Source organism: Myxine glutinosa, chromosome 9 (genome assembly GCF_964187855.1).
Source record: "Myxine glutinosa chromosome 9, kmMyxGlut1.1, whole genome shotgun sequence".
NCBI classification, from domain to species: Eukaryota; Metazoa; Chordata; class Myxini; order Myxiniformes; family Myxinidae; genus Myxine; species Myxine glutinosa.
Genome location: NC_136269.1, coordinates 103,151,583 through 103,166,032, shown reverse-complemented (window position 1 = coordinate 103,166,032; position 14,450 = coordinate 103,151,583). Strand labels below are relative to the sequence as shown.

Sequence of the window (14,450 nt, the reverse complement as noted above, 5' to 3'; positions counted from 1 at the left end):
ACGGGCTCAGGAAGGATGTGCGCGACTGGGCCGACACCTGCGTCGAGTGTCAACGCTCGAAGGTGCATCGCCCCGAGCGACGGTTTGACCAGGTTAACGTGGCCCTGGTGCCTTGCGACGGGCCTTTCCGCGTTCTGGAGACTGGGGACAAGTCCTTCGTGGTCGACATCGACGGCAAACCGGACCACCTTTCGGTGGACCCCCTCAAGCCGGCTCACTTGGACCTAGACCAGCCCCCTCGGTTGGCTCACCCCCCGAATACGGACATTGCCCTTGCGAGTGAATTCTGGGGGGCGCATGTAGGGGTTACCCCATTGGGACATAATCCACAGGCACGGGACCAGTGGGGCTATTGATTGTATGGGTGTGGCGTGCGCGCGGTTGTTGGAGCCACGCCCCCCGAAGAGTGCTTTTGCGTTATAAATGATTTATGAGTTCTGGTCACGAGTTAGTTCTGTTAGAATAAAGGAGCTTTGAACAGCTGAGAAGTGTCTCGTCCTCTTGTCATCCGCAACTCCTACAAAACGATTAAACATTAAACGTTCATTAAACGATTACGAAAATAAAAACAAAAAACATTAAAACTGCGGGCAGTGATGATCCGGGGACCATGCCGCTCCATCCTGATTGGACGAGCACGCGCCAGAGTCGTTGACAACGGCAGCCCGGATCCGATTGTTCAAAGTTTGAACTGAATCGATCGAAAAATGAAGGCAGGGATCCATTTTTAAGGTTTTAATAAAATCCAATATGGCCGCCAGGTCACATGACCTATGATGTCATATTTATGATATGTATACAATCACATGGCATACTATAAGTGGTCAAAGTTTCAACTCAATCGATCGAAAAATGAAGCAGTGATGCATTTTAAAGGTTTGCATTAAATCCAACATGGCCACCATGTCACATAACCTATGACATCATCGTTATGATATGCATCCAATCAAGTGCCATACTGTAAGTGGTCAAAGTTTCAACTCAATCGGTCAAAAAATGAAGGCAGGGATGCATTTTAAAGGTTTTCAAAAAATCCAATATGGCCACCGTGTCACGTGACCTATGACGTCATAATTAGGATGTGCACCCAATCAAGTGACATACTATAATTGGTCAAGGTTCAAGTTCATCTGACCAACGGTTTGGCCTGTAGGTCAATACAAAGTTCATGGCATCACAATATTAATTAAATTTTAAAAATGTAGAGTCAGCACTTTTTTAATTGGCGCGTCGTAGACTAATTAAGCAAAAAATTAAAAATCGGAGGAAAGAGCGTTCTTCGCCTTGGCGTGTACTATGTGTGTGCCAAGTTTCAACTCAATAGGTCGAAAAATGGAGGAGATAGATTTTTAGGATTTTCACTAAATCCAATATGGCCGCCACATAACGTGACCTATGACGTCATACTTAGGATATGCATCAAGTCATATGGTATCCCATACATGGTCAAAGTTTTAAATTCCTACGATGAAAGGTGTGACCTGTAGGTCACCAACAAATTTTCATGGAATCAGAATAATAATAATAATAATCCGAGCGATTTCAAAAGGGTACCTATGGTCCCCTAATTACGAAATTACGTTCACACCGTCACATCAAACACAACCATGAACACAAACATCGTCACAACATCGTCACAATGAAAACATCGTCACAAACGTTACATTACGTAATTCAAACCGTGAACACATCGAATATTGGAGAACCCATTGCCCAAATTTGAAACACGATGGAATAATATTTACTGATATGAACAGTGATGTGGCTTTTATTGAAATTCTACAAATACTGTTTAGATTTTGATGATTTGCGTGTGTTATGATTTAACGGCTGTTTATATAGATTGTTTAAAATAAAAAAAGCCTTCAATTTCTGATATTTTGCCTTTTCATTTGAGCCTCCCAATTGAAGCCCCGCCCATAGGGCTTACTTACTATAATTATAATTATAATTACTATAATTATTACCAATTAATTATAGGGCTTACTATAATTCAACAAATGTCCGTCCGTCTGTCTGTCTGTCCATTCGAGGGTACCGCAAAAACGGCTGAACCGATCGCAATGATATTTTGGGTGGGTCCTCCTAGGACCCCCTGGAGTAAAATAGGCTATATTGTATTTCCTAGTTTTAGAAGTTTTCAAATTTTCCAGTTTTTCCAAACACGATGGAATAATATTTACCGATATGAACAGTGATGTGGCTTTTGTTGAAATTCCACGTACCAGGAGAGAGTAGAACGACTCCTGAGGAACTCTTCCTACATAAACGTGCGGCTCCGAAGCAACATGGCAGCATGTGCAAAGCGACTGAGAAACAGGTGTAGCGGCCGCTTCCGTGTTACAGATTCGGCGCGCACTCTTCACACATAAACGTGCGACTGAGAAAGACGTGCAGCGGCCGCTTCCGTTTTGCAGAATTCAATCTTTTTTCAAAATGGGCGCCATGTACTGTTTAGAATTTTGATGATTTGCGTGTGATATGATTCAACGGATGTTTATATGAATCGTTTAAAATTTAAAAAGCCTTCAATTTCTGATATTTTTCCTTTTCATTTGGGCTTCCCAATTGAAGCCCCGCCCTTAGGACGGGTACCGTTGCTAGTAATTTTAATAATATAAAGCTCTTTATAACCGCTGACCGACTGACATTAATGTTCGGTACCTTCCCGGTGTCGTAGAAAGCTAAATTTTGGTGTGCCGATGAACATCAAAGGCAGTATACCGTGAAAACCATCAGAACTGTCGGAAAGCATTCGTAATTGAAAATTTACGTAAAAACTGTAAACGAGTCCATAAAGCAAAAATAAATAAATAAAGAAACCTAAATCAATATCTCGCAGCAGGTCGATGGTGCTCGTTTATAATCATAAAGCTTCTATTTATTATGTACCTCTGTACAAAGCACGGTTTGTTTGTTTTTGTTTACACAATGTGTAAGCATACCACACTAGTAATTTAATACACTGCACATTGCACTTTATATAATAATATATGGCAAATTCCACTTTCAAACTAGAAAATATAATTCAATACGAATGTGTTGATAGATATGCCTCTTTCTGCATAAACATAATCATCTGAACAAGATATAGCGGTTGTTTTATGTCGATACCTTTGTGAAAGAGAGATCCCTGGGAAAAAAGTTAAAATAAATAATATTCTTTACTTTGCAAATTGGTTTGGTGGTGTCATCTCCTACTTCCTCTCGGACCCTCCATTCCTATACCATCTCATCACCAGTCCATAGCAGGTATATCTTTCCTTGGCACACATCATTCAAAGTCCTTCCTTCTTATACTTGATCTATCCACTGCAAGGCCTTCTTCTGCAGGTTTATGGAGTACTGATATCCCCTGCCTCACACCTTCCTGAGCTTCACGTCGTGGAAACGGAGGCTCTCAAGATCATTGGAATGTCTCACGTATAAGCAGAACCCAGGGCTTATCACTTTCCCATCGCAGATGGGTCAGTGGTCTCTCTGTCTTCTTCCACCTCCTTTCTGGTATTGCACCTTCTGCTTCTGCTCTTTCTGTGCCTTGTCCCTCCTCCCTACATGCCCCCCCCCCCCCCCCGACCTCACCCCATGTTTCTGCAGGGTGCATGCAGTCCACCATAAACCACCTTCTGGTGAAATGCCTAAAATCCAGGATCACTGCTCACCTCCACTCATTCATTCTACTATTTTTCCCCACTCATGCAATCAACTTCCACATTCTCTTTAATTTCATTCTTCCCTCCAGATCTTCAAAACAGCTATTCACCACCATCTCAGATCATCCCCAATCGAAAACCATGATGGTTTCCAACCCTGTCAACCCCCCACCCCAAACCCATCTCCTTCCAAATTTTCAGTTTTTCCTTCCTCAAAGTTTGCTTCTGTATCCATCTTGTCCACCAAGTGCATCCTCCCCAACTACATTTCTCTTATTTGTCCAAGTCCTTTTGTTCTGTTGCATACTAATCCATTCAGTGTTCTAGCTCTTCTACGAGCCTGGACTTTGTATACAAAGAAAATCCATTAATCACAAAAAAAAGGCTTTAGACATTATCTATCTATAATTCCAGTAATCTCTGTCTGTACGTTTGTACGTTTGTCTGTCTGTGACCGCTGTTTCTCGACAACCACGGGTCCGATATACTTTTCACTTGCCAGGTATATTGCTGGGGACCCGAGGATGTGCCTTTTCAAGGTTTCATATTAATCGGACAATTACTTACCGAGCTATGTCCAAAAAACGATTCAACCAATCAGAGAGCAGCGAACGATCGCGTGTGCCGAACGTGGCGGGCACACTCTGCCTCGGATGGCACATTTGAGAGCGTATTCATTTATTTCACGTTTGCAAACTATGTTGGCGTTAAACTATATTTTACAACTAATAAAAACGAATTTGCGTTTCATTCGCTTTCCTGCGCGTTTGTGCACGCGATGGCGATTTCTTTACCAAACTCCGGAAGCCGTTCGCTTTGGACCAAACCATTGCATGTAAATAGAGGGGGGGGATTGTCACCACTCGCAAGCCGTTCGCTTTGGACCAAACCATTTCATGTAAATAGAGGGGGCGGGGGGGGATATAATTTTAGATATAGATATAGTACGGGCATGCCCTAGTAACTATAATATGGAAAGTTTAAAACATTATGTGAAATCACTATACAAGGAAACAAGCACAATACAAAAATATCCTGAGAAATGGATAGAAAAGAATCAATGCTATGACTCTGGATGCTATGAAAGCTTTTTGACTAATCACAATTCACATTCAGCGAGAACAATTGTTGATTACAGGAAACTTCTACAGCATGTTAAATCAAAGGTTGGCAAAGTGGCAACATTTCCAATCATCTCCTAGGTTAATGCAATTCAATCTTTTGAATGCTTTCCAGGTGAAAGAGTGGCAGTTTCCAAGTTTCCAAACGAGTAGTTTCCAAGGAGACAAAATGATATGTGAACATACCTCCACATCTCAGACGCTCCGACAATTTCTCTCAAATGACTCCTCACTGCAGGAAGAATGAAGATGTTCACAATATGCATAACACAACTATAATGAAATAATTAATTGCATTTCCTTTCTCAACACTAATTGGTAATATGACAATACCTATGTCAGCTACCTACAACCTACAAACCTTTTTTCTTTTTTTCTGACAAAATAAAATGGCCCAATGAAGCCTTTTGCGACAACAATATCAAGAGGAGGGAGAGGAGAGAGAGGAGAGAGAGGAGAGAGAGGAGAGAGAGGATAGAGAGGATAGAGAGGATAGAGAGGATAGAGAGGATAGAGAGGATAGAGAGGATAGAGAGGATAGAGAGGATAGAGAGGATAGAGAGGATAGAGAGGATAGAGAGGATAGAGAGGAGAGAGAGGAGAGAGAGGATAGAGAGGAGAGAGAGGAGAGAGAGGAGAGAGAGGAGAGAGAGGAGAGAGAGGAGAGAGAGGAGAGAGAGGAGAGAGAGGAGAGAGAGGAGAGGAGAGAGAGGAGAGAGAGGGGAGAGAGGGGAGAGAGGGGAGAGAGAGGATAGAGAGGATAGAGAGGATAGAGAGGAGAGGAGAGAGAGGGGAGAGAGGGGAGAGAGAGGAGAGAGAGGAGAGAGAGGAGAGAGAGGAGAGAGAGGATAGAGAGGATAGAGAGGATAGAGAGGAGAGAGAGGAGAGAGAGGAGAGAGAGGAGAGAGAGGAGAGAGAGGAGAGGAGAGAGAGGAGAGAGAGGGGAGAGAGGGGAGAGAGGGGAGAGAGGGGAGAGAGGGGAGAGAGGGGAGAGAGGGGAGAGAGGGGAGAGAGAGGAGAGAGGGGAGAGAGAGAGAGAGAGACACCTCTATCAGGCTGAACAATTTCTATTTTGTTTCTCACTGATAGGCCGGGTCTGGATCCAGACATGAACCAAAATTTAATGGGCTTGTTCTTGTCACCGAACCAACTCATCCACCCAATTTTGTCACAAGTCATCCATAACGTTTTGAGATATCGTGATATATAATCGGTTTTAGCCTCATCACTCAATGGTGAAGAATCACTTTTAAAATCACCTGGTCCAGATGCAGATTCGAATCTTCACCAAAATTGAATCAATTTGTCCTCGTCACACACCCAACCTATCCAGCAAGTTTCATCCGAATATGTCCATAACGTCCCCGATCTGAGCACTGAGCACTTTGTGATGAAACATCCTGCCTACGGAACACCAATCCAACTGTCTATAGTGGGGTTGGGAATCGAACCCAGACTTAACAGCTCAAAGAAAAGTTGTACCACCTCTGCATCATATTGTTACAGATCGCGGATTAAGATGTTAGTTACCGAGCGGTTTGGTATTTAACCGCGACCTAACAGGATCCCCGACTCACCCGATTCCACCCAAACGTTGGCCGGGTCGCACCACAGCTAGTCAATAGGGAAAAGACAAAGGCGACGAATGCAAAGAGGAAAAAGGAATAAAACGAGAAGACGTACAGACGAGTAATGGGGTTTATTATTTACACACACAAGCAAAAAGGAGCAATCAAGTTTATTTACAACACATAAGACGCAGGTGACACAGTGCAAATACTAGCTTATCTACAGGCTTAACTTATCCCAGGACAGAACAAACAAAAGACACTGACTCACGCGGGGACTTGCAGGAATGGCAGGATGTGGATGGCTGGAGGGAGAGGGAGGTCCAAGGGGGGTCCCGCAGCACAACCGGCGCGTTTAGCAGCCGCCGTTCAGGCCAGGCCCCACGCTGCTGTTTTGGCTGCTGTTTACGTCGCGTGCTTTGCCAGGCCTTGTCCCACTCGTCTGGTCCAAACCCTCAACTCTTTCTTGTTTCTCTCACTCCTCACCACCGACTCCTCACCGCAACCAACTCAGACCAACTCCTTGCGACCAACTCAAAGTGCATCTCCCTGTGACCAACTCTCTGGCCTTTCTGTCTTCTGCTCTCCTCTGTAAAAACGCATCTCTCCTGGACACGCCCTGCCTTGGGTTATATAGGCCCCCGCCCCTCAACCTTTTCGAACCTCCCCGATCGCTCTTCCTCCGCCCTCTCTAGCCAAACCCCTGGCTCATGGTTGGTCGAGTGGGGCTGGCTCACTCCTCCCCTCTATGACGAGGTGGAGACACGCCTTTCTTCCCCGACTCGAGCCTCGTGGTCAATGGCGGTTATTGGAGGGGAGGTAATATGGGCAATCGAGGCTCGGCAATGACGAGAGGGGATGTAATATGAAATGGAGATTTTGGGGATGGGAAGGAAAGGGGATCTATTCTCTTTCACTGGTGCAATGGAGTATTTCAATTAATGGAAGACACAGCCTTACGCTAATACACATAATAAGGATATAACTGTCAAAAAAAAGATATATCGTGTCCTGCATGTATGTTTTATGGACTAACTACGGGAACGCCCTTTGACCTTCATACAACCACAACGGAGGGAGGAGGGGTGATATTTTTCAACAACCTTTTACAACAACATTTTACCACAACAATAAAATTTAAAAAACATTCTCATATCCACAACACTGCACCCTCCTCCCCTTAGGCACGTCCCGGGCCTATAACTTTTACCTTAGTGTGGCACGTAGGTGTAGTTCCCTCTACTTTTAACCTGACCCTGAGTGCGACAGTTTTAAAACATAAATAAATGTGTCCCGCTGCTCCATTGCACCCTGCCTAACAGACTTACGCCCACAGTTAACCGAATTGCGGAATGGTCTTCAAACTATACACTGACGGTGGGAAGCATTATTTACAATGACGCTATTTTTATTTACAAAACTAACCCAGGACCTGTGATTGTTCTTTCTGGGGGGGAGACAGTCTGCTCTGCATCAATGCACCATTAAAGCACCCAAAAACGCACCAAAGCACCCTCAAGCACCAATCGGTGCAGTCATCACTGTTCAACAATGTTCAATAAAAATAAAATCAACAACCCCTAACCCTGCAGGTGGTCTCTTGCTCTTCGGCTCCCTCTGCTGGTTATTATTATTTCTTCCAGTTGTTGTCATTCTTTTGCTTTGCTTACTGGCGGCCTATTTGCAATAAAGTGTGCCCAATGTGTCCTTTTTATTTTCTTTATTTATGGCCCACAGGGCCGACTACGTGTGGTTCACCTGTGGGGCATCGTCGGTGCCCTGTGGCCAAGGTCCGCCAGCAAGATTTCGGGCCCTCATGGCCGGTTCCAGCAGAGGGGCCATGCCCCAAACCATGGGGTCCATAGGTGGTGCTCGGCCACAGACATGTGGTCCATAATGTGGTGCATTGATGCAGACAGCTGGTTCTGGGAATTTCGGGCGCACAATGGCCGACCCACGCACGCTCCCCTCGGCACCTAGTGGCGCACAGGTCATGTGGGAGACAAAAGGGGAAAGACAATTGAGCGAGGGGTAAGGTCACAAGGGTACACATCAATAAGGCAATGCAAGGCGAAATGCGTACAGAGGGCGAAGTGAGAAAGCTCGTCCCTACCGTACGTCACCCCCCTGTCACCTACCCTACCCTTGCCCTTATCCCATATGTACAAAAATCTACACATTTACAAATTCGTCACTACTGTCACGTCTTCCCCATATTTCCCCTATACCAAATTCGTCTCCACAATCCCTCTACTTCAAAATTTGCCATCACCAAATTCATCATCAATCCTCATAAGGAGGCAGAGATGGAACATCAAAGCACAATGTCACACCCACGTCATGATGCGTCTCACAATCCAAACATTTGCATCAAAAATAATTAAACATGGCATGGTGCGGAGTACCTGTCACCTCAGGTGAGTGGATGCAGATGGTGCGAGGAGATCCTTCATCCTAACTATCCTCTAAATGATTTTAACACACTTTACACTACCCGGGGTCTTTCCCTGCCAATCCATTGGCCAACTTACACTATGGGTTCTAATAACCAATTCCCATTGACCAACTGTGGTGCTTCTCAATTTGGGGTCTCACTCCCCCGATTCATCTCCCGGTGCTCTAGCACAATTTCTGGGCTGCGACGTGTACCTCTCCCAGCAGGTCTACCCACCTGCACACCTCCACCACTGTAGTTGCCACCCGAGCTTACCTAGCTCCTCACCCTAACCTAACTAACTGGGGACAGCCCCTCTCCTGGCTCTGTCACCCCATGGTGCCCTCTGGCACTGGGCTACCCGGGTCCGTCCTCCGGATCCTCGGGCCCCATCCACAACAACTACTACCGGCTCCCAGAGCCCACCTGCGGCCTCACCTGGCCGACATCCTCACAGTGGTGGAGTGCCCAAACCAACTACACACACTAACAGGCTACACGCCCAGCCATTTCCACAACACTAATGCACCCATCCACATACCATTCTGCCACCCGCACCACAGATGCCAATATCCAACCACAATTTACCTGTACCCTCTACCTAACACTTACACTACCCGCCCCCGATATCCGTGATGGGGGTCCACTCTTCCCCCATTCACACCTTCGCACCATCCACTCCACTCCACAATTTCCACCATTCTCACTCCACGACCATCCATTCCAATACTCCAGATATTCCACACTACCATTTATTCCACACAGCCACATACACCTGTTGTTGCACACCTGTGCCCTCACACCTGGTGCCACCTGCACCCTCCTTTCTTCCTGGACCATTTGGTCAACACAACACGCAATCACCACTACTCCCTCATACACGGCTCCACACACCTGTTCAGTTGCACACCTGTGCAATCACACCTGTTCAATTCTCACCTGTTCAATCCTCACACACACGGCATCATCTCAGCTAACTACTCCCCTCTGAAACTTGCGCTTCCCAGTCGTCCCTTTAACTATTGCGCTCCCTCGTCATTATCATCCATACTAATCTACCTGCGTCCCCACTACAGGTATCAGTCACTAACTAAACTTAACGTCACCTAATGTCGTCTTCGCTAGATCCCTACAATATAACCTAACCCACCCGGGCTAGTTTTCACTGCCATACACCCCATAAGCTAGTGCGCATTTGCCCCACCTGTGAGGGATGGTGGATTTGCCATCCCACCACATCGGGGGTCTCTCACTATCAATTTTGTTCGTCCAGATTCCAACCAATTCAAAAATTTTCCATTTACTGCCAATTCTACCCACCTTTCGAAATTTCGTATCAATTCACTATCACTATTACCATCACCCGTCTACTTATTAGATCCTCTCGGTGCGCCGTGACATCATTAAACTCGGTTCGTAAAGCCGAGCAATGAATTCGGGTGGTTTGGTTGCCTGCAGGTTGAATCCGTCCGGCTTTCGGTTCAAGGGAGGTGGTTTGGTTGGACCGAGGCTCCACGCACCATCTCGGCGCGGCACCTTGCGGTCCCGGGCCCGATGGCTCAATCTCCCCCGGTCGGAACCCCGTCCCCACGAGGGGGCACCGTTCCGCTTCCTCCCACTCGCCCTCGAACCGGACCGGTCGCCTCGCCCGACAAAGCCCGGACTCGACCGTGCGGGGCGGGGCCAAGCCCGAATCGGCAACGACGCTTCGAAGAGAAGCGACGCAGCATCGACCCGCGCCGGGCCTCGCACCCCTCGCACCGAGCGCTCGCATCGGCTATCCGTCGCCCTAACCGCTAACCTGGTTACCATCGATGCTTTACTTGCATGCTTACAAGCATACGCTACCCCTTTCACCCTCACAAAACCTGGCGTTCCAACGCCGTCCGTACATTCCACCAACGCTCTCCCTGTTACACACCACACCTCTCGCGCACACTTTGGTCCACACCTCTCCTCCGTTACGTCCTCCGTAACACTCACCATGGGCGTGCACTCTTGCATCCACCCACTAACGCGCTCACATGGGCTCTCCCACACCCGCGCCATGACCAACTCAGGTGTGCTTCCTCGCACACGTTCCACCACCACCTTACTCTCCGTGTCACACTTCGTACACCCCGACGTGCATTCTCGCTCGCACTCGGTTTCACACTCGCGCTCCGATGTGCCCTCTCGCACCTGCGCCATCACCAACTCACTATTCGTGTCACACTCCGTACACCCCGACGTGCATTCTCGCTCGCACTCGGTTTCACACTCGCGCTCCGATGTGCCCTCTCGCACCTGCGCCATCACCAACTCACTATTCGTGTCACACTCCGTACACCCCGACGTGCATTCTCGCTCGCACTCGGTTTCACACTCGCGCTCCGATGTGCCCTCTCGCACCTGCGCCATCACCAACTCACTATTCGTGTCACACTCCGTACACCCCGACGTGCATTCTCGCTCGCACTCGGTTTCACTCCCACACTTTATAACACACCCACTCGCCGACGCACACTTTTTCCTCACACGCGTGCCATTTCCACTCACACGGGACCCTTCACCAACGCCCGGGTGCTTCCTCGATCCCAAGCGCGCGAAAATTCTTTTGTCGCTAAACATCCTCTTACAAAATCTCCCCGCACAATACACAGCACGTCTCACCTTCGGGGTTCTTCTTCCTCCCTGCACCAAAACCTGCAAACTTCCATTTGGATTAACGAGTACATCATCATGATTTGAGCAGGGACTTTGTACATAATCCATTTCTCCCTGCAATTCCCGGGCTACCTCCGTCATCTCTTCAATTTTAATTCCCAGCACTGCTTTTTCTTTATTAACCTCGGCGACCGTTGGCTTTAATAAAACACCCTCTACCTCATCGGTCGCCGGCTTTTCCAAACCCCGTGTCGCGATTTCTACCCCCGTCATTGTACCCGTGCTTTTCTCAACTTCGTTCAACCGGCGCTTTTCGACCCGCGTTACTTCCTCGTGCACCCCTGGGACCCTTTCGCCCAACTTGCGGTCTCTGTCCCTCTGCTCCCTTGCCTCTGATATCCGTTTTTCCACTTCACACCTGGATTCCTCCCTCAATTTTTTTAGATCACACCCGGATTCGTCTGACATGGCATCCCTCTTCCAATTATACATTGACTCTTCCATAGAGGCCCTCATTTGTGCCATAAATTGTTCCATGAGGACCTGCATTTGGGCCATCCCTCCCACTTGTGCAGCGGGTGCGGCCGCCGTAGCAATGTGCGAGGCGCCATTTTGTGCGTCTGATACTCCCTCAACCGCCTCCTCATTGCTCTCCTCCTCCCTTTCTTTCCCTAAGTCCTGGGTTACCCCTAACCCGTCTATTTCTCCCACCGGCATCCCGTCGCCTTGGCCAGCCATGGCGCGATTTCAAAATTCGGGTTTTGCTTTACACAAAACAAATTTCGGCAGCTCGTAATTTTGACCAAATTTTTTTTTTTTTTTCTATTCGTTTAAAAAAAAAAAAAATTTGGTCGGGCCTCGAATCCCACTCCCAGACACCAATTGTTACAGATCGCGGATTAAGATGTTAGTTACCGAGCGGTTTGGTATTTAACCGCGACCTAACAGGATCCCCGACTCACCCGATTCCACCCAAACGTTGGCCGGGTCGCACCACAGCTAGTCAATAGGGAAAAGACAAAGGCGACGAATGCAAAGAGGAAAAAGGAATAAAACGAGAAGACGTACAGACGAGTAATGGGGTTTATTATTTACACACACAAGCAAAAAGGAGCAATCAAGTTTATTTACAACACATAAGACGCAGGTGACACAGTGCAAATACTAGCTTATCTACAGGCTTAACTTATCCCAGGACAGAACAAACAAAAGACACTGACTCACGCGGGGACTTGCAGGAATGGCAGGATGTGGATGGCTGGAGGGAGAGGGAGGTCCAAGGGGGGTCCCGCAGCACAACCGGCGCGTTTAGCAGCCGCCGTTCAGGCCAGGCCCCACGCTGCTGTTTTGGCTGCTGTTTACGTCGCGTGCTTTGCCAGGCCTTGTCCCACTCGTCTGGTCCAAACCCTCAACTCTTTCTTGTTTCTCTCACTCCTCACCACCGACTCCTCACCGCAACCAACTCAGACCAACTCCTTGCGACCAACTCAAAGTGCATCTCCCTGTGACCAACTCTCTGGCCTTTCTGTCTTCTGCTCTCCTCTGTAAAAACGCATCTCTCCTGGACACGCCCTGCCTTGGGTTATATAGGCCCCCGCCCCTCAACCTTTTCGAACCTCCCCGATCGCTCTTCCTCCGCCCTCTCTAGCCAAACCCCTGGCTCATGGTTGGTCGAGTGGGGCTGGCTCACTCCTCCCCTCTATGACGAGGTGGAGACACGCCTTTCTTCCCCGACTCGAGCCTCGTGGTCAATGGCGGTTATTGGAGGGGAGGTAATATGGGCAATCGAGGCTCGGCAATGACGAGAGGGGATGTAATATGAAATGGAGATTTTGGGGATGGGAAGGAAAGGGGATCTATTCTCTTTCACTGGTGCAATGGAGTATTTCAATTAATGGAAGACACAGCCTTACGCTAATACACATAATAAGGATATAACTGTCAAAAAAAAGATATATCGTGTCCTGCATGTATGTTTTATGGACTAACTACGGGAACGCCCTTTGACCTTTATACAACCACAACGGAGGGAGGAGGGGTGATATTTTTCAACAACCTTTTACAACAACATTTTACCACAACAATAAAATAAAAAAAACATTCTCATATCCACAACAATATATACTCAGGAATGTCCCAAGCAGGACTAAAACATCTCTGCGTTATTATTATTATTATTATTATTATTATAGCTACCACCACACAATTTAGCCACACAACAGACACACCATACAATAGACTCACCGTTATTCATAGTCATCAGATGCCCTGCGGTGTAAAAATAAACAAGCAAATCACAATAAAGCTTTTTGATTCAAGCACATATTTAAGAACTAGCAGCAGTACACAAAATAAAACAATTAGGCCATGGTATGTTTGTGCAAATTTGGGTTTAAAATGGTGATCATACTACAGTATACATACTGTTGCGGATCTCAGCACCGGCCTTTTCCCCTTACCAAGGGGGGATTAGTCCCCTTGTCTTTGACTAGCCGACGGGACCCGGGACCCGGGACCGATGACGTCCTTCCCGGACAGCGCGAAGTAGGGTCGTAGGACTAATCACTATTACCTAATTACTCGCACTGCCCAGAATCGAGGAAATAAGCCCAACCCGAATCACGGGTGTTGGTGGAAACGCCGAGCGGTAGCGAACCCGTGACCTGAGCCGTTATCAATGACTAAACCCGATCCAAGCGGTTCGTAATCGTGCCACACTTACCCAATGGAGGAAATCACGGAAACGGTCGAATTTGGAAGAAAGGAATAACACGATTTATTTACACTTTGTACAATAATCAGCAGAAGGAAACACAGTGCAGCCTTAATCACAGTCTTAACTTATCCCAAGACAAACGGGCCCGTTCACACTCAGACACACTCAGACGGGGTTTGCAGTTGACCAGGTCAGCACGTCCAGGGATGGCGTCCAGGCAGCTCACTCTCCGGTCCCCAACTCACACCGCGAAGCAGATGAAAGTTGGCAGGAGCTCTCCGCGTGTTGTTTCCACGCACGGGGTTATTACAG

General features: G+C 47.4%; 1 protein-coding gene across 1 annotated transcript in view; it reads right to left on the bottom strand.

Moving 5' to 3' along the window:
• LOC137435171 (acyl-coenzyme A thioesterase 9, mitochondrial) overlaps positions 1-13,687 on the bottom strand; it is a 76,627-nt gene extending 62,940 nt beyond the window's left edge. Inside the window, 2 exon segments of the mRNA XM_078785118.1 lie at positions 4,961-5,006; positions 13,667-13,687. Coding sequence (XP_078641244.1) covers positions 4,961-5,006; positions 13,667-13,682 — 62 coding nt within the window. The 5' untranslated portion in view covers positions 13,683-13,687.
• Positions 13,688-14,450: the final 763 nt, after the last annotated feature.